Consider the following 21274-nt stretch of genomic DNA (forward strand, 5'->3'; position numbering starts at 1 on the left):
AATACCACAATAGTTTTTAAGCTATTTGTCCCATGAGCTATATATTGCAAAGGTGAATGATGGAATTTTAAAGGTAGCACTCAAGCAATTTACTTTGAAATGGCGGATAAATACCATGTAGTAGGTAGGTATGGTGGACACAAATGGCATAGTGGTTGGCTCAAGGATTTTGGATGCATGAGAAGTATTCCCTCTCGATACAAGGTTTAGGCTAGCAAGGTTATTTGAAACAAACACAAGGATGAACGGTGCAGCAAAACTCACATAAAAGACATATTGTAAACATTATAAGACTCTACACCGTCTTCCTTGTTATTCAAAACTCAATACTAGATGTTATCTAGACTCTAGAGAAACCAAATATGCAAACCAAATTAGCAAGCTCTAATTATTTCTTCATTAATTGGTGCAAAGTATATGATGCAAGAGCTTAAACATGAGCACAACAATTGCCAAGTATCAAATTATCCAAGACATTTTAGAATTACTACATGTAGCATTTTCCGATTCCAACCATATAACAATTTAACGAAGAAGAAACTTCGCCATGAATACTATGAGTAGAGCCTAAGGACATACTTGTCTATATGCTACAGCGGAGCGTGTCTCTCTCCCACAAAGTGAATGCTAGGATCCATTTTATTCAAACAAAACAAAAACAAAAACAAACCGACGCTCCAAGCAAAGTGCATAAGATGTGACGGAATAAAAATATAGTTTCAGGGAGGAACCCGATAATGTTGTTGATGAAGAAGGGGATGCCTTGGGCATCCCCAAGCTTAGACGCTTGATTCTTCTTAGAATATGCAGGGGTGAACCACCGGGGCATCCCCAAGCTTAGAGCTTTCACTCTCCTTGATCATATTGCATCATACTCCTCTCTTGATCCTTGAAAACTTCCTCCACACCAAACTCGAAACAACTCATTAGAGGGTTAGTGAACAATAAAAATTAACATATTCAGAGGTGACACAATCATTCTTAACACTTCTGGACATTGCATAAAGCTACTGGACATTAATGGATCAAAGAAATTCATCCAACATAGCAAAAGAGGCAATGCAAAATAAAAGGCAGAATCTGTCAAAACAGAACAGTCCGTAAATATGGATTTTATTAGGGCACCAGACTTGCTCAAATGAAAATGTCCAAATTGAATGAAAGTTGCGTACATATCTGTGGATCACTCACGTAAATTGGCTTAATTTTCTGAGTTACCTACAGAGAATTAGACCCAGATTCGTGACAGCAAAGAAATCTGTTTCTGCGCAGTAATCCAAATCTAGTATTTACTTTACTATCAAAGACTTTACTTGGCACAACAAAACTCAAAACTAAGATAAGGAGAGGTTGCTACAGTAGTAAACAACTTCCAAGACTCAAATATAAAACAAAAATACTGTAGTAAAAAGATGGGTTGTCTCCCATAAGCGCTTTTCTTTAACGCCTTTCAGCTAGGCGCAGAAAGTGTATATCAAGTGTTATCGCGAGATGGAGCATTGATATCATAAGCTCCCCCATTTGTAGTGGTACTAAGGGCTTTGTCAATTTTTGGCATATAATAATATTTCTTTGGTTTAGGCACTTTAGAGACATACATAAACTTTTGCTCCTTTCCCACATAAGCTTTCTCTCTAAACTGTAAAGATGAAAAGGTTGAACCCAAGGTTCCCATAGCTTTTTCAAGTTCGCCAATCCTATTAATTTGATTATCATGGTCAACACAAGTTCCTAGGACATTAATTCTTTCATCAATTCCTCCTAAGGATTTATCAAGTTTGTCAGTTTTATCAAGTAACATCTCCAACTTAGTTTCAACACTAAATTTTTTCTCTATGGTTTCCAATTTTTTCATAACATCCTCAAGGGAGGTTTCAATTTTAGTTTCATTAACAGGTGGTGCTCCAAATAAACTCTCAATAATGCAACTAGCTTCTAAAGCGGGAGCGCCTAGGAAGTTACCTCCGCGAGACAATCAAGAACATATCTATTCCAGACTAGAGATACCAACATAAAAATTCCCGAGTAGGATAGTGGTGGAGTGTTTCTTAGTACACCTATTATGGGCATCACTAATTCTATACCAAGCATCTTTTAAACATTCTCCCCCTTGTTGCTTAAACGAACGAACTTCAACTTCAGGATTACTCATTTTAGCAGTAGTAAATAAAACAAACTAGATAAAGCAAATGCAAGTAAACTAATTTTTTTGTGTTTTTGATATAGCAAACAAGATAGTAAATAAAGTAAAGCTAGCAACTAATTTTTTTGTGTTTTGATATAAGTGCAGCAAACAAAGTAGTAAATAAAATAAAGCAAGACAAAAACAAAGTAAAGAGGTTGAGAAGTGGAGACTCCCTTGCGGCGTGTCTTGATCTCCCCGGCAACGGCGCCGGAAAATATGCTTGATGGCGTGTATTTCACACGTTCGTTGGGAACCCCAAGAGGAAGGTATGATGCGCACAGCGGCAAGTTTTCCCTCGAGAAAGAAACCAAGGTTTATCGAACCGGGAGGAGCCAAGAAGCACGTTGAAGGTTGATGGCGGCGGGATGTAGTGCGGCGCAACACCGGAGATTCCGGCGCCAACGTGGAACCTGCACAACACAACCAAAGTACTTTGCCCCAACGAAACGAGTGAGGTTGTCAATCTCACCGGCTTGCTGTAACAAAGGATTAACCGTATTGTGTGGAAGATGATTGTTTGCGAGAGAAAACGAGTAAAACAAGTATTGAAGCAGATTTGTATTTCAGTATTAAAAGAATGGACCGGGGTCCACAGTTCACTAGAGGTGTCTCTCCCATAAGATAAAAGCATGTTGGGTGAACAAATTACGGTCGGGAAATTGACAAATAGAGAGGGCATAACAATGCACATACATGTCATGATAAGTACGAGTGAGATTTAATTGGGCATTACGACAAAGTACATAGACCGCCATCCAACTGCATCTATGCCTAAAAAGTCCACCTTCAGGTTATCATCCGAACCCCTTCCGGTATTAAGTTGCAAAGCAACGAGACAATTGCATTTAGTATGGTGCGTAATGTAATCAACAACTACATCCTCGGACATAGCATCAATGTTTTATCCCTAGTGGCAACAGCACAACACAACCTTAGGGGTTTCGTCACTCCCCAGGTGTCAATGCGGGCATGAACCCACTATCGAGCATAAATACTCCCTCTTGGAGTTACTAGCATCAACTTGGCCAGAGCCTCTACTAATAACGGAGAGCATGCAAGATCATAAACAACACATAGGTAATAACTTGATAATTAACATAACATGGTATTCTCTATCCATCGGATCCCGACAAACACAACATATAGTATTACGGATAGATGATCTTGATCATGTTAGGCAGCTCACAAGATCCAACAATGAAGCACAATGAGGAGAAGACAACCATCTAGCTATCGCTATGGACCCATAGTCCAGGGGTGAACTACTCACTCATCACTCCGGAGGCGACCATGGCGGTGTAGAGTCCTCCGGGAGATGAATCCCCTCTCCGGCGGGGTGCCGGAGGAGATCTCCGGAATCCCCCGAGATGGGATTGGCGGCGGCGGCGTCTCCGGAAGGTTTTCCGTATCGTGGTTCTTCGCATCAGGGGTTTCGCGACGGAGGCTTTAAGTAGGCGGAAGGGCAACGTGGGGGCCACACGAGGGCCCCACACCACAGGTCGGCGCGGCCAAGGCCTGGGCCGCGCCGCCCTATGGTGGCGGCCCCTCGTGGCCCCACTTCGACTCCTCTTCGGTCTTCGGAAGCTTCGTGGCAAAATAGGACCACTGGGTTTTGATTTCGTCCAATTCCGAGAATATTTCGTTACTAGGATTTCTGAAACCAAAAACAGCGAGAAAACGACAATCGGCTCTTCGGCATCTTGTTAATAGGTTAGTTCCAGAAAATGCACGAATATGACATAAAGTGTGCATAAAACATGTAGGTATCATCAATAATATGGCATGGAACATAAGAAATTATCGATACGTCGGAGACGTATCAAGCCGCTCGCCGGACGTCCGCCATCCGCGCCACCGCAAAAAGGCACCAGCTCCCAACACGGGGGCCACGATGGGAGGGAGGCGACCGCCGCGGCCGCCGCGCGCCAATCACGGTGCAAAAAGTACATAGATTTACCAAGAGAGAAGGTTCTCCGCGCGAGGATGAACTCGCAGATGGCCGGCGAGGCTGCCAGAGCGGAGAACCTAGCGCCGCCATGGCACCGCACCAGAAACGAGTCCGGGAAGACCGTGAAATTGTAGTTGAGGGCGTTAACAACGCAGTGTTTGTTAATCCGGGGGGAGAGACTAGCCGGTGTAACCCAGAATCGAACAACGAGCACGAACCACTGATCGAACTTGCAACGGTGGAGTGAAACATAGAGAGGATTGAGTCAAGGAAGCGCGCACCTGACGAGAGGCGCGGCGCGCCGGCCGTTCTGGACGCGGGAGCGGCTGCGGGCTCGGGTGCTGCACCATCGGGGTCGCTAGGGACGGCAGTTGGGGAGGCCGAGCTTGGAGGGACGGCGTCGGCACCAGAAACTCTGGTCCCCGATGCCCCTACCGTCGCGAGGACGATGGAGGCGACCGGCGACGCGGCCAGCAGCGACACGGTGAGCGCAGAGGCGTGGGTGGGGAGGAGCAGGCTAGGAGGGACGGAGCCTAAAGCTAAGGGCGGGGTGGCGCAGGTCGACGAGGGGTCGAACGCCGGCGACGGGCTATCGCCCGCGCGAGCGCGAGAGCTCCTAGAGCTATCCATGTCGAGCCCCTATTCAATGGAGAGCTATCTAGATCATGGTTTTGAGTTGGAATCTAAATCCTGCATGTGTTTATTGGTGAAATTAAACAAAACTACTGCTTCTACATAATGTACTTGTTTAGTTGTGTTATTTGCAAGAGTATTGATCTCATATGTGGGCAAGTGAGTAGAAGTACATATTTGCTTATTTGTGTGAGATTGTTGGTCCAACATGTAAAGAGCGACCAATACTACTTATTCTAGACCTAGATGAAGAGAGCAAGTGAGTAGAAGTGCATATTTGCTTATTTGTGTGAGATTGTTGTGATAATATTCCAAATTCAGGTTTATGAGTTGAAATGGTATCACAATAATCAAGAAGTTAAACTGCAACCAAATTTGATACTAGTACATTGTTAAGAAGAAATGTAAGGAGTACTAAATTACACCATGCTATTGTTACACCATGTGTATGTTTGGCCAAAGAAAGGAATATATATGATCGATCACTTGGTAGTGTCAACACATGAATATGATGGCAAAAACAATAGGCTACGTGGAAGCATAAGGAGCAAACAAAAGCGACAAGAAAAAAACTACCAAGAAGAAACAACAGAACTTTAAAGGAAAATTATTGGCTTTCTTGCCAAGTGAATGAAGACACGGCCGGATCCTTCAGTTGACTACCCTTGAAACACAAGAAGAGAAGAGGTGATCGAGAAGACCAATCCAATCACTCAAAATTAATATACTTGGATGCTGCAAATAACTCCTACGTACTCCGCTGGTTAGCTAGCTAGGCTGCTGGGCCTGCAAGCTGCCGTGATCGTCGCCGGTAGTCTCACGGCCAGCCTGCTGATCATCGTCGTCGAACTCCACCCACACCGCGTTGATAGTAGTCTCCAGCTTGCTCTCAAACGACATGTCGCCTTCGCTCTCCTGCACTACCTCACCACTGTCAAGCTCTTCTTCCCTGCTGACCGGCGGCACGAGCTCAGTCGCCTGGGTGACGACCCTGACGACGGGGTACTCCATGACCTTGCCGACATTGCTCTTCTTGCACTTGTGGTAGAAGTCTTTGAGCTCAGGAGTCTGAGCGCAGGCCTTCCTGAGAACCTCGTGAGCCGAAACCCTGAGAGACTTGGTGAGGCCGACGCTTCTTGACCGTAGCATCAGGTCGAGGCCTTCCTTGAAGGCGTCGTAAACTTTGAAGCTCTCCCGGAGCACAATGCCGAAGGCCGAGCGCGCGGCGGCGCTGGCGCTCGTGTTGTTGTCCGGCAGGAGCTGGACGGCGACGTCGAGCAGCCTCTGGCACATGGCGAGCTTGAAGAGGAGCGCCTCGGCGGCGGCGTGGTCGTAGGAGGAGTGCGGGTGCGGCTTGCCATCGTCGGGATCCTGTTGTGGCGGAGGGGTCGGCTCCAGGTTGCCGGACTGGTTGATCACCCACTGCATACGCTCCTCGATGTAGGCCGTGTAGCCGTGGAGGAAGGAGCAGGCGCCGGTGGCAGCCGCAACGCTGGCCGTGACATAGTTGACCCCGGCGCCGGAGGCAGCGAGGGGAGAGCAGGAACAGCCGCACCGTGGCGCGTTGACGCGGAGGTCGCGGGAGGCCCAGAGGCCGCGGAAGTCCTGCTCGAAGTAGCGGTCGCCGGCGCGGAGGAGGCGGTGGACGAGGAGCAGAGACCGGAGCGCGGTGGCCGGGGTGCGCGCGGCCTCGAGGCGCGCCGTGATGCGGCGGGAGAGGAAGGTGATCGCGCCCGGCGCGTTGGAGACGAGAAAGAGGATCTCGTGCACATGCCGGTCGTCGCTGACGCTCCCGCCCCCGCCGCCACCGTCGGTGCACCGCGCGATGGCAGCCTCGATGTCGGTTAGGAGCGCTCGGTCCGGCGCCGCCGCCGTGGAAGCCTTGGTGGAGGCGGCTGCGCCTGCATGGTCCATGAGTGACCCTAGTGCTGTCCAAATCTTGCCCCTGAACACCTTCATGTCTTATATGCCCTCATGAGAATATAGAGAGGAGGAGGAGATGAGAGAGATATGGTGCATGAGAGTTATAGCACACTCCCTCTTCTGCATGCACTCACTTGCAAGTGGGCCATGGGAGATATAAGTAGAGAGAGAAAGGAACCTATGGATGGCCATGGTCAGACTCTGATGAGTGTCATCTTCACAAGAAATTCTCCAGTGAAGCCTCTGCGTCAACAGATCTACTATTGGCCTTATGACTTGGGGAAAAGGAGCGGCAAGACGAAAGCTAACCACCACTACTACCACTAAATATTATGAGAGAGAGGAGAGGGGAATGTGCAGGAAATTATATTCGGAGGTCAACTCTTGGGTGGAAGAATCAAATGCCTTTGGAATCAGATACCTCATGCATCAAAGGCTTCTTCCATTGGCAATTTGGACAGTAGGTTTGACTCAAACAAACAAGTTCTTTAGTATTAGTATGGATTCCTAAATATCAACATCAAAACAAGGAGCTTTCTGAGAAGAATGTAGGGTTTTTGGACTAACTGAAAGCGGCGCACGGTTAACCCAAACTTGGGTACATTCCCAGGAGAAGCGCTATCATAATCTATTCGCCTCTCTCACAAACATATCTGTCACTCTCTTATATATGGTGCTGGCAGCTAGCAATAGTGATGGGATAATGCTAGACTTTTGCTTTATACCTCACAGAAAATTAATGGGAACTTTAGAACTCCTCATGGCCATGGGGTTTAGTTGCGGGGTTGATATTGTTGCTCCAGTGCACTTTGTAGCACAAAGTGTGTCACCCGATGAGTCGACGAATCGGAGCACGAAAAGTGTAGGTTGGATAATTTCCTCGAAAGATGTTTTCAATAGAAAGAAATTGATGGTGTGGAACATTCCTAGCCATTTGAAACAACTCAACCCCACACATATTCTTCGTGCTATGTTAGTGGTGGCTGAATGAGCTAGAAAAAAAAATGCTTCACGGATAGCACTATGTTTTTCTGTTGGAAAGCAATAGAAGATAGCATGATTATGATATTTTGCACATCTATGTAAAACGGTAAGTACACTTACGCTAGTAAAATTTTGAAAAAAGGACGCTTGCAAACGGGCGAAATTAGTTTCTGCATTCATGTCGACATTTTGGCACCATTTGATTCAGTCCACCATGCTCAAATTCTTATTCTCGAAAGTATCGATCACATGGGTCGACAGCAACATCATATGGGAATTCTACTTACATATCCCATGGACCAACCATGTCAATTATACAGAACTTTCAGCTGATCATTTGTCCATGTCATGGCATGCAACATTTCCCTCAAAGAACATTCTGTTGGAGGGGGAGGATCGGAGAAAGTGCAAAGGCATTACTAGTTGACAAGACTAAAGGCAAAGGTAGTGTTTCTGTAATAGTACTTACAATTTAGTGAAGCAAACAATGAAGTTGGAATTCTTATGTTGTTGTTCTTTCCTGACCCCTGCCTTAGCATGAAAAATTCTACACAAAAGTGGGGAAAATAGTGATTAATATACACCGACGGGGCCTCTGCCTTCATGTGGTGCATGCAACACTAACCCTGCATCAGTGGGGGTTATAATACTGGAATTTGATGCTGCTTTGCTACAGCATCAGATTCAAATTCATTAACTAGGAATGTGATGTATTCAATAATTAATTGGCACTACGTTACAAAAAACATGTATCCCGGTTATTGAGTATATTACCTTAAAAACAGTGCTAGACCTAAAATGCCGAACAACTACTCAAAAATATCCTTTCAGCTTTAACAAGTTGAGTAATTTACAAATATATGGAAATTACGTTTGCACCATTAGCATGAACATGATCGAAAATCTCAAAGAAACAGTAGTTATAGATCTATTTTTCAGCTAAATTTTACAGTCATCTCCTCGTGTTTTATTGTTTGGAACAGGAAACAGAGCGCGCCATTAAAAGTCAAAATTGAACTTTCCGTTTATTAGATGTACATATGCTATCCTTGTGTACGAAGGATCAACTGCATATTCACCACATTTGGACTTGTATATGTCTCGTCTCTTGACCTCTCCAAAAATACAAAATGCATATTTTTTTCACATGGTATCAGAGCCTAATATAGGGGTTCTACTATACCCCTTGAGCGATTGGACGCACAACTCGTCTGTCTCCATCTCTGGTCAAATTCAGTCTACCTTCTTATTGATTTTTGGTTTCCCAATACATCTGAAGCCCACCTCAAAATCATTTCCTCAGATTGGTTGCGCTCAATTCCTGGTCTATCGGCTCCTTTCGGTAATGGCATCATCATCTTGGTCATCTAGGTGGCTCCTCTTTGCCATACTTAGTTCATCTTGGTCTTCTGGGGTTTGTCTTTTAGGTGACATGTCTAGTTTGTAATTTTGATGCACATATATAGTTACAGCGAATCTCTGCATGGGTGTTGTTTTTTAGTGAATATGTATAGGTGTTCTTTTGACCTTGTTTATTCAGATGTTTGGTTCTCCTATTGTTTCAAGCAAAAGTCATTGGTAATATAGTGTTCTCATAGATGATTTCTCTCACCACAATTGTATATATATTATGTCTTCTCATCGTAAGCTGCCTGCTAATAAGGTAGGCGCTATGTGGTAGAAACTGGCGTGGCACCTGACCTGGGTGGCAGTTGAACCATCGCCACATTTATCCAAACAACCAACACAGCAACCAGCCAAAAAATCGAAAAGATCTTACACAACAGTGAGCTATTGTTGTCGCCAGGATTTGGAGCGCACGGAAAGCGCTGAAACAGACCAGAAAAGAATTGCGATAAACTTGACAAGTCAAAAAGACAAAGGTTGGCAGAGTGGAAGATAAAGTAGATAGGCTGCAACTAGGACAAGGACATGAGCAGAAAACCAGGACGTCAAAGAGAGAAAAACAAAAGCAGAGGAGCAAAGGTAAAGCGGACCTCGATTGATGCAGATCCGCGTGTAAACTGGCGGGGCAGCATCTGATGCAGTCTACTCTTCAATCCGGATGTCCCACTTGACAAAAGTTGAGCACTGCACAAGTCAAACCCACTAGATTATATGGAAATAAGCTGTCACAAAAGCAGAGGAGAACTGCTGAAGGGAAAGATGAGGTCTCAGCAACGTCTAAATCTGAAACATGATCAGTGTTATGCATTGGCAGGTAGTCCAGCAAACCATTGATATGTTTGGCCATGATAACAGATAAAATAAAATAAAAACATACAAACTAAAATCACCAGAAAAGAAACCGCTATTACATGAGTTGACAAACACCACAACTAGATGGCCTTCCTGCTAGATTTCATGCCCAAATGATCTCGGTGGAGTGCAATATAACACAACAACAGGCTTTTTTTTCCAAGGAACTACAAGTACATGATACACAAGCTAAAAACAATAAGTCTCAAACATGTGCACCGAGAAGGCTCGAACAAATACAAGCTGTTACAATTAGTTGCTAATACTAATGGAAAATCTAGAATGTCAGACATACACCACATAACACATAAAGACCTCTAAAGCTGGTCCTAATCTCAAAGCAACCGAATGCACACCCATTGGGCATCCCATCCCATGTGGGTCTTTACAGTAGGTCAAATTCTTGGTTCTTCAGGCATCTATGCTCTGGCTCTCTTGCTACTGCTGCTGCAATTCGGGCATTTGTACTGCTTGATGTGCTCAGCTTTGGCAGGTGTAATCTTCACACACTTACCATGGTACCATGTCTCACAAGCATCACAACAGATCCAGAATTCATCCTGTCCATAGTTGTCATTACACGCACCACATAGTGCATTTTCATGTTCTTCTCCCTCTTCTTCCTCACCTCCACTGTCATCCTCATCCTTCGGAGGTGGCATCTTCGGACCCCTCGAGTTTAGTTCTGGCAGGCGTGATGGCTGGGGAGTAAAAAGGTTATGACCCTATTTTGCAGTCAGCATTGTTACAATAATATTAAGATGATTGGTTACCTTTGTGCCAGATTTGTTTATCTTGCTGCTGCTTTTCGGGGTTTTTTCTTTGACCTGCTTCTTTGCAGTTCCTGTGACAACCTCATATATAGTGGGGAGGTTGTTTATCATACTAAAAAGCCGCTTCCTGCAAGACAATCACAAAAGGTAATTATTGAACTTGACGCTCAGTGTGCAACTGTGCATATATAAAAGAATAATCACACCTTCAAATGCATGAAATATTTTTAAAAATTGAAATAACTTCATAATGCCTAAACATGGCAAGGGAAAAAAAATCTGAATAGTAAAGAGAACTTCTTTATCTCACCATTTGCATAAGATATCTATCTATGATTACAACAGCAACACTGTACGTAAATTGGTTCACCTATTAGGGTAACCAAACTTGACAACTTCAAAAGATAAGCAATGGATACATATACCATAATACTCGAGTCCATTCAAATTTTATCTTTTTTTATTCGTAACAAGCAAGAATCAATTCTATTCACCCAGAAATAATAACTTTAACCATATGTATATATGTGTATCTGCTCCTAGTTAAAGATTTCTGTATCAATGTTTCCATTATTTTGAGATGGAAATTTTCAACTGTAATGGATTACAAAAAATCACGACTAAACAGGATGTTTGTTGTTCAACTGCAATGGACGACCATGAAGTGAATGACGAATCAAAAAGTTAAATCAAGATATGCATAAATGAGAGGAGTTTCTCAATGCACACTGACACTACTACAGTGGAACAGATGGACCAATTGTGAAAGACCACTCATCCTTACAATACAGAGTACAGACTCTGGTGAAGTCATCAATGGGTCAAACAAAATGGAATAGAGGAGATGTAAGGATAACGTAAAGCTAGATATACCATGAACTCCCATTAGGAATCAAATCAAGTATGCAAGTATGGAACCAACTAGCAGCACAAAAGCCGAAATGAATGACTAGATAGCATCCAGTACCACAAGAATATTACAAAATAAATAAGAGATAAACAAGAGGCAAAAGCGTTTTTCTTAACGGCTATTTAGACATACAGTTACACCATTCTAGTTACAGAAAAATTCAACACGAGTAAAAATAGATATGAAAAGGAAGAAATCTTAGGGAACAACCCCACTGTGATCATTCTTAGAACATCAACTAGACTTACTGAACTGTCAGGGGCAGGGAAACCCAGTGCATGAAGCTCCCGCTTTGCGCAGGATCCAGGGTCATTGTACGCAGCCTTTCCTTGCAATTTTTGCAAGAGGCTGTTTCCATGACTTGAACCCATGACCTTCTGGTCACAAGGCAGCAACTTTAGCACTGCGCCAAGGCTCCCCTTCGTAAAAAGAAGGCAGCAGCTCTACTTAACTGTCAGCTTACATTTAAAAAAAATCTTAGCACTTAACTGACGCACAGAGATACTGACCTGTTAGGTTATGTAAGAAAGAAAATATATTTGTCTTAAGCACTAAACTGAAACAGAGATATGCGCATAACATGAACATCGATTTTTATCATGTCTTCCAACACATTGATCTATTAGGGAGACCTCAGGACTTGCCAGTTGCCACTCAATTGTCTCACTGGCAACTGACCCAGCAGCCCATGTGGACATCAGTTATATGTCAATATTTTTTTATAATCTATACAACCTTCCACCTCATATTTTCTTGCAATTAATTATGATTATGACTTCAGTGTCATATGCTAATCAATGAAGCCTCCTTTCTGATGGTGCTTATACTATGACAATCACCAACATGGATTATCTGTTGCTATTACTTAAGTATTTTTATACATACATAATACACGTTAATCCACAATGTTGACAGAATCGTGATTTTGAATCGGATCGGAACCTCTACGGTAGAATCGCAAATCGTAGGATCTTGACTTTTAGAATCGTGAAATCTTAGATTCTACCTAGCAGAATCGTTGAATCGTTCCACCAAGTTTAGGTCGTAAAGTTGTATAATCGTATAGTAGAATCATGATTCTGACAACTATGATTATGCATATGTGAAAATCTTGTAGACAATCCTTGCAAGTTGTGCTGCGAATAAATCTTCTCAGCATACTATATGTACAATATTAGTGAGAAATAGAGTGACTAATCCCAAAGCATGGAGGATGAGACCTCAAAACTCTAAATATCAATTCAACACAAGATCATAATTAGCACTCGTGTGGCTAAAGAACTATTCTTAACTAGTCTGCATTTCTAACAGTTTACAGTCACAAGATCCTCTGCAATCCGCTAAGAACAAAATGAACCGTGAATAAGGTAACTATGCTTTAGATAGCATTCACAACCAGAACAATGTCCACAATATGTAGGGGTGTGCAAAATTGAAACCGGTGAAAACTGTTTCAAACCGGTTGGTGGGAGTAGTTCATTTTCTTTCACAAATCAAATCTTGACTTTCACTTTAGTGCAAAAAATGAACTAAGCTAAAAACCGGTCAAACCCTGAAACCGTTGTTTGCCCACCCCTAACGCCATCTACAGAACATTGTCCACTCTTGCAATGAACCCTTCCAAACATTTTAGCCTATCGAGGATTACAAAAAAAAAACAATACCGCATTAGCCAATTTAGTGATCAAATCAGACATGCAAATATGCAATGACCAATGACACACTGATAAAACATGGATTGGGCTGTAAACCACTGATTCATGTGCCCAATCAGATCTGATTCATGTGCCAATCAAGCATTTTAAAAATAAATAGGGAACCACTGAAGACAGCACTCAAAGAATGAACTAATTTGAACAAAATCCCTGACACTTATTATGGATCGGAGGGAGTAGAAAATTTGCTTCTGCTGAATTTATTTATTATTATCTAAAATTACTGTTAAACTAATAAGGAACTGCACGTTAAATTTAAATATTTGGCAATGTTCGGTTTGCTTATAATATTCTTAGCTGCCAAGTTACTAGTTATGGGTAAAGTCAACTTCTTACTATATTTATTTATCCAGGATTCACATGATGTGGAATGTACCCAATTTCATTTTCAGCCAGCTCCCTAGCTTCTGGGTATTGAGAAAGATGGGGAGGGGATACTGGACCATCTTGGATCAAAATTAGATATCCAGTTAATTCACCATAAAACCTAAATATATCCAACTCCATATTTTATCAATAATGTTCCTCCACACTTCAATTTCCATACAGTAGTAGTATACTCCCTCCAACCCAATACATGTTGTTCTCCAACTTACAGTCTCCAAAATAAACTTCTGACCTGGCAACAATACTAGCGAGATTGTACAGTGACAGTAGCAAAGGCAGATCTTGCCCATGTAAAACAGTGCAATCTATTGCCCATGTAAAACAGTGCAATCTATATCCATGGCGATCTAGGAGCAGCCAAAAGAAGATTGTACACAGTAACAGTACCATGTGCATATCTTGCCCTTGGAAGACAGTGCGGTCTATATCCATGGTGATCTAAGAGCATCCAAAAGACCTCAGATTGATTGTCGTTGTCATGTGCACCTTGGTCGGTTCCTGCCTGGGAAGAAAGCCAGATAAAAGTCCTTTGTCCCAGTGTGGGCGCCGACCATTCTCTTCGTTTCGAGTCCATCCTCTGCTGTGGACTCTGCCACGCTTCTCTCCCCTGACTCTGACGGTGGCAAAATCGTCGACTCCCTGTACTCCAATGAAGGCTACCGGGGTGGGGAGAGTGGGCTGAGTCTGCATGGAGCCTGGGAATTTTAATGCTGATTTCTAACTGATTGTGAATTCACCTAACTGCTAATGCTTTAGCAGCCGAACTATAAGCTGTTCCATACTCTGTTGGAGCAGAGGCCAAGCACCTTGCAAAGCTCTAATGCTCTAGCTTGGCTCATTGACAGACCTACTAAGCATTTGAGTGACCAAAGTAAGTTTATGTTTTGCAACATAACTGATGTAACGCATCAAACTGAAAACAATTACAATGTCAAGATAACAATATTGGGCTGATTATTCAATAGTGACATTACCAGAGTTAAATATGACGAAAAATACAAAGAACAACAATATCACAGAACTATAGGCAGATCACAAGTAAAATTGCTTGTCTCAGAAATAAATGCAATACCTGGATTCTTTATCAAACCCGAATCTTGCTCCAAAGTAGAAGGCTACTGCTAGCAGCCAGGCATCACTATGCACCGCAACAAGTGACAACCAATCTTTCTCATCCATCCCGTCCCGTGCAAAATTGATTCCCAGTGCTGGCTCTGGAAGTTCCGGGGGAACCTCCTCCGCTGGCAAGTTAACTTCCCACGTTTCATTGGGAAGACCATACAGACAAAGATTCTCTTTCTCTGCAACCAAAATGGTAATCTCTGAGCCTCCTCATCCCTCTCACGATTATTTCTTTTATGCTATCTAACAAAAAATAAGTAAGAACCAACAATTTTTGAAAACGACTGCAACTGTGTGTCCACAGAACACCGAAACCAGAAAAGGAGGAAAATAACGGTTCGATCAGAGACTTTGCCATCGTACACGGAAGTACAATAACAAGAATTTAGATCTATAACCCCATACAATGGTCAAGACTAACCCAAGATAAATAGTATATACATCTGACATCATGAAGACATGAGCCAACATATATTACGGAGCTTCAGAAAGGAAAGAAAAAATATGTCATTTGGTACTAAATGACAAAAAAATGTTCCAGAAGCCTCCAAAGTTCTACTCGACCTTGGTTCCATCGAATGGCCTGATCCAGTACATCGAGTTATTCAGGGTGTCAGCACAGTAAAGCTTACAACTAAACTTCAGCACTGCGTCAGTAGAAAACTGCCTACTAGTAAAAAAATAAAAGCCAAAAACACCCTTCACAAGATGGACACCGTGGTCATTTGGTACATCCCCGACCCCGCCCCCACAACATTTTTGTTGTGAGGAGGGCATTAGTCAACAAATCAGAAAGATACATGCTCTCTCTCTCCCCCCTCTCTCTCTCTCTCTCCATCTTTTAGCACAGCTACTGTTCTGTTAGGGCATGCCCAATGCATAGCCCTAGTGGTGTTGCCTCACACCTTTAACTAGGTTCGGGTGGTCCAAAGTAGGTTCGGATGAGGAGGCAGCCTCTTCATCAGGAGGCAACCTCTTCAGCCATAAAGTGGAAAATGTGAGAGAGAGAGAAAAACCAAATCGACTTTTGAGAGAAGACATATTAATGTGACTACAATACTGGCATGCATATGTCAAAAGTTTTATCCAAGCCTAGTTGGACAGCTGCCTCCATTGCTCATGCCCTTAGTAGATCGAAGGCAATAAGCACCAAATTAGCACAAGAACTATTCCAGTGCAGACTTTCCCAGCAAAAATCAAAGGCGTAACAAATAGGGCTGAAAAATCATAACCCACTAGAACATGAATTGCAGCAAAATCCTCCGACATGAAGGGGGTCAAAGCTCAAAGGCACGGGTGCTCCCAGATTAGAGCCAATAACAATAGCAGCCGCACACAAAATTCCCTCCTATGGTAGGGAGCAAAAGGAAATCACACGAGAAACGCCAACCCCGGACGAGCATATCAAAACCCGCATAAAAATCCAAGCGAATTCGAGTCCCGAGAAGGGCGAATCGGGGGCGGCCGCGAGCTCACCTGGGTCGCACTGCTGGTAGAACTTCTCCACATCTGCAAATCGAGAAACCAAAATCCAGGAACCGGTCAGAAACACTCCAAATCCTCTGGAACAGACCCTCAGAGCAATCCGGGGGCGGAGGAAAAATGAGAGCACGCACCGGTGGTGAGCGCCTTGATCATGCCGGCCCGCCGCGCGCGGAAGTCCCGGAACACGTCCTCCGGCGTGCGGTGCGCGCCTCCCCCTTCCATTCCGCGGTGCGCGTGTGGACGTAGCACCGGGGGGCTAGGGTTAGGGTTTTGGTGGCGGAGGCGACTGGCGAGGCTTTAGAAGAGAGCAGAGCAGGGAGAATGGAAGGGAAATGGATTTGGAGGGGAGGTGGAGGGTGGGGGACCGGAGCGCGGGTTTTGAATCACGTCGAGGTGCTAAGTGCATATTTTGCGATGTGGTGGCCTTTTTCTTGGTAGAAAAACGGTCAGGCGCGGTCCCAGTGGTCCGTGTGATGCACGATGTAGCGGCTGCCTCTGGTTCTGCGCGAATTTGCACGCCTCCCGGGTCGCGGCATAGGCCCCGGTTTGAAATTTGATTTGTCTGATTTGAAATGCAAGGACAGGAAGACGCAGAGAAAAATGTGGAAATTTGATTTGTCTTTTTTTTTGTGTGAAAAGGATCTTGGCATTAAGAGAAATCTTAGAGATGGCCTTCGTCTTTAACCTACGGACGGTGTCGACGTTGCATTTCCGTTGCGGCTTATCCCTGAGTCGGGCTGACGTTATTGGTTGCGGACGGAAAGTCACCGAACGGGTCAAGAAGACCACATCCATCCCAGATACGAATAAGAAGAAGGAATAATCGCCGATGAAGCTCCATGACGATACGGAGACCCCTCCCACCCTAGCTAGAAAAAATCCTCAAGAACCTGACCACTCCCACGAGCTTCTCGGCGTCATCATCGAGATCGCGCTGAAGCCGGCAAGACTTTATTGGAGAAGGTTTCGCCGCCACCATCTGAGCGATGCTCCACCAAACTTTAACCCTAAAACAAGAAAAACGGAGCCCTCCCACCAACGGGGGCCGAGATCCACCCCACCTCCATGCCCCGAAGGCCACATAACTAAAGCAGATCGGCGGTGCCGACGAGAGGCGGCCTAGAAAACCTAATCGCCTCTCTTGTGGCGTACCGATTCCTCCATCACTTTTTATATTTTAACATTAGAAACTTGATTTGTTTGATTTAAAATGCAAGAATAGGAAGACATGGAGAAAAATGTAGAGTATGTACATTAAGTAAAAGGTGTAAGTGTGGTTGGCTATTTGCGGTGAGTTCCATTACTTTCACACAATGTTGCGGTGCATTGTCACGATGGTTATTCGGTAAATATTGTCCGTATGGAGAAGTAACATATAGTCATCATGGATCCGAGAGACAAGAGACAATGTATGAGATGCAGGCTAAGCACCAAATGACCGCCGGGAGTAGGTTGGACATTTGAATATAATGTTGGCATGCACCCGAGCAGCGAGATGTTTGGGATATGTCAAATAGGTATACCCACGACATAGTCTAAGTACGACAGGTTTGGGTGACCCGCAGATGGTGGTTGGTGACATATGCATGCCAAATAGGCATGTCGGATAAAGTACCCGAGGTTATCTGGAGACCCACGACCTGAAGGATTGGAGGCCCAGAAGCCCAGAGAGTTTCTGATAAGGAATACTTAGTTGTATTAGGAATCATGTAGTAGTACGAGAAAGTCCCAACGCGCCTTCTCGCAGTTTGTAACTTGTACGGCACGAAATCCCTCGGATCCACCTCCTATATAAAGGGGAGCCGAGGGAAGAGAAATCAATCGATTCATTGTCAACAAACCCACCGTAAACTTTAGTCGAAACACCTTTGTCGGATGAAACCTTCTAGATCTACTTGTCATCTACTTCTTACGAAATCCAAGTCTACAATCTGTATGCATTGACAAGTTAATACCTTATCAATTGGCGCCGTCTATGGGAATTGGAGGTCGCAAGGTCGTGATTTTGGTAGCATCGCAACATCATCATCTGCTGCAAGCAACGCGATGGACGGAGGTAAACGAGTCCAACCTGATCTCGCCTTCACCCAGTCGACTTTTTGGCCACTGGCCGCGACAAGGGCGATGGTCCCTTCGACCCCAATCTTCAAGCTAGCTTGACGATAGGCCCAAGCTGGATCATCCTTCTCCAGGAAATGATGCGCAAGCTGGGAGAAAATCTCTGGTTGAGTATCCTTGGGGAAGAAGTGGGGGAAGACCCGCTTCAATGCATTCCACGCGGAAGTTATGCACTTGCGCGCCAAGCCGCAGTTTAGCTCAAGAATGTCGAGAGTGTCCAGAAGACGATCATCTAGACTCTTGGCTCAGAGTGTATTGCTCACCCATTTTCCCTGCTGGAGAAAAGCAAGGCTTCGTCAACACCATAAATAAGGTCGACACAAGGGAAAGTAAAGTGACAAAAGGAAAGATAGTGTTACTTGAAAATCTTCGGGATTGCGTTTCAAGGCGCGTGCTTATTTCATTTTCGCGCTCGACCTGCTTGGCCTCTTTATCGCTCAAAGCGTCTTCAGCGGCTTGAAGCCTTTGACGAAGATCTTCGACAGCAGCGGCGTCCTTTTCAGCCTTCTTGTGAGCTGTCTCGCTAGCTTTGAGCTTGGCCTCCAGATCGTCGGCGCGTTCCTCGGCACGACGAAGCGCATCTAGAAGAAAAAGGTGAGAGGACGCAAAATCAAGATAGGGACATCAATCATGTCAAGAGCAGCAATGTTTTACCTCTTAAAGTCACGGCCTCATCGCGGAACCCGATAAATCGGGAGCCCAAGTTGACCATCTCTTTCATTAAGGGCTGCAAAAAGTCGGCAAGACAGAAAAACAACGTCAGGGCAGATAAAATCTTTTGGGCTACATAAAAAAGTTGACAAGCAGGAAAAAGAAACTTACATCCTCAAGGAGAATACCTGATGTACTCCCAGTGGCAAGCTCCTGTGTGCTAGCAGCCCCGGTTTTAGCTTTCTTCGGCTTCGGCGCTCGGGGGCTGGGCACTGGAGTCGGTGCTTCTAAATTATGCTGCGGGGGAGGTGAGGCTTCTGAAGCAACACGACGTTCCTCGGAAAGAACCAGCGTGTTGGAAGTGCTCGTAGGAGCTGGCCCATGAGCTTCGGGTTCTTCTTCTTCTCCCTCGTCAGCTTTCAATATAGCAGCAAAAAAATATAAGGGAACCGAAAGAAAAGAAGATAGGAGAAGACAACAAAGAACAACTTACGAGCTAACAACGCCGGTCATGGTGAATAGGTCGAAGGCCTCTTGATCGTCCGGAGAAAATTCCTCAGCAGCTGGTTCGGCAAGTTTGGATGCATCGGAATCTTCTTCGTCGCCGTTTCTCTTCCTCTTGCGCTCATCCGGAGAAGCGGTGGGAGGAGGAGAGATGGATTGAGCAGAGTCGAACTCTGTGTCTTTGTTAGAGGAACCCGCAGATCTTTGAGATCCTGCGGGTTCACTCTCAGGAAGGGAGGATTCTTGCGAGTCGTCAGCGACAACGACCCGCTCATCCACTTCCCCACCTTCCGGCAGTGGGGAAAGAGAGGAAAGAGTTCGATGGTTCTGCAGTTAAAAACAAGAGAAGAAACGACAATCAATATACAAAGGAAAAAAACAACAGCGGTCAAAAATACAGGAAATATAACTCGAAAGAAAGCACTTACTTTGGGAAGGGCATGGCTACCACTGAATGGCTCCACGCCACAGGATGAAGGGACTTCATGGTTTTTGTTCAAGGAGGTGAAGCGGCGGACGAGTTTCTCCAAGTCCTTCACAGAAAGATCGTCGGAGATTCGGTCGGCATCTCCAGCACCTGAGTACATCCAGAGGGGATTTTTGCAAACTTGTAGAGGCTGCACTCGAATCCAAAGAAAATGTGCAATGATTTGCACACCCGACAATTCTGCCCTGTCGGTGTTTTGAAGTTCACGGATGCGGGTAATCAGAGCGTCAGTGGTTGCTTTTTCTTCGGCTTTAGCCTCTGCATCCCAGGATTTGCGCCTCTGAATTTCTTCGGTAGCGTCAAAGGGCGCAAGGCCATATTCTTGGGCGTCGGAAGACTCGTCCTTGATGTAAAGCCACTTCCTGCGCCAGCCTTGGACGGAGTCGGCGAACTTCACATCAAAATAGTCGATATCGGGGCGGACGCAGATGCAAACGCCACCTACGTTGTAGGTGATTGCTGAGCGCGGAGTTGATGAAGGAGAATTTATGCGCAACGTTGAGTGGAACCCCAAGAGGAAGGTATGATGAGCACAGCAGGAAGTTTTCCCTCAGTAAGAAACCAAGGTTTATCGACCGGTAGGAGAAAAACGTTCTCTCCCGAGGTGTTGCGAACCAACTCGTGGCGGGCGCAACTGTCGGCGTCGGCAGCAACGTGGAGACCTGCACATAAACAACCAAGTACTTTGTCCCCAACTTTCGGCGAGTTTGTCAAGCTCACTTGGTTTTGCTTGATAACAAAGGATTAAACGAAGCGTGTGGAAAAAAGAATTGTTTGCGAGAGAACGAACAGTAAAAATGTTCTAGAAGATTGCAATTAAAAGAAGAAGGACCGGGGTCCACGATTCACTAGAGGCGCCTCCCCAATAAATAAATATGTTGGGTAAACAAATTACGGATGGGCAATTGACAAACGAGAGATTCTACGCTAATGGTTGGTGCAGAATACATGCTATGAAAGTATGCGGGCATTACAACAATATACATAGGACGTAATCCAACTGCATCTATGACTAATAATCCACCTTCGGGATTGCATCCGCGACACCCTCCAGTATTAAGTTGCAAGCAACAGACTATCGCTTTAAGCAATGTGTGTAAAGTAAACGATGAAACTACCCTTGAATAGAACACCGCTGTTTTCTCCCTAGTAGCAACAACACATCTACAACCATAGAGAACAAGGTCACT

At 44.7% G+C, this 21274-nt stretch overlaps 2 protein-coding genes across 2 annotated transcripts; both read right to left on the reverse strand.

Moving 5' to 3' along the window:
• Positions 1-5180: 5180 nt before the first annotated feature.
• LOC124699761 (putative clathrin assembly protein At1g33340) lies at positions 5181-6906 on the reverse strand. The gene has a single exon (XM_047232012.1). The coding sequence runs from the start codon at positions 6723-6725 to the stop codon at positions 5535-5537; it is 1191 nt and encodes a 396-aa protein (XP_047087968.1). The 5' UTR covers positions 6726-6906; the 3' UTR covers positions 5181-5534.
• Positions 6907-10066: 3160 nt separating this feature from the next.
• LOC124703637 (PHD finger protein ALFIN-LIKE 8-like) lies at positions 10067-16610 on the reverse strand. The gene is made up of 5 exons (XM_047235862.1): positions 16456-16610; positions 16316-16348; positions 14790-15018; positions 10706-10832; positions 10067-10633 (listed from the first exon to the last, which is right to left on the reverse strand). The coding sequence occupies exons 1-5, from the start codon at positions 16544-16546 to the stop codon at positions 10352-10354; spliced, it is 762 nt and encodes a 253-aa protein (XP_047091818.1). The 5' UTR covers positions 16547-16610; the 3' UTR covers positions 10067-10351.
• Between the last annotated feature and the right edge of the window lie 4664 nt (positions 16611-21274).

Source organism: Lolium rigidum, chromosome 3, assembly GCF_022539505.1.
Source record: "Lolium rigidum isolate FL_2022 chromosome 3, APGP_CSIRO_Lrig_0.1, whole genome shotgun sequence".
Classification (NCBI taxonomy): Eukaryota; Viridiplantae; Streptophyta; class Magnoliopsida; order Poales; family Poaceae; genus Lolium; species Lolium rigidum.

What these genes read in the sequence shown, in the direction of transcription:
- LOC124699761 (XM_047232012.1), bottom strand. Translation starts at nt 6,725, where the DNA reads ATGAAGGTGTTCAGGGGCAAGATTTGGACAGCACTAGGGTCACTCATG.
- LOC124703637 (XM_047235862.1), bottom strand. Translation starts at nt 16,546, where the DNA reads ATGGAAGGGGGAGGCGCGCACCGCACGCCGGAGGACGTGTTCCGGGAC. An exon ending in GATCAAGGCGCTCACCACCG is followed by an intron (nt 16,349 to 16,455) that starts GTGCGTGCTCTC and finishes CTCGATTTGCAG; the next exon opens with ATGTGGAGAAGTTCTACCAG. An exon ending in TAAACAAATCTGGCACAAAG is followed by an intron (nt 10,634 to 10,705) that starts GTAACCAATCAT and finishes TTTACTCCCCAG; the next exon opens with CCATCACGCCTGCCAGAACT.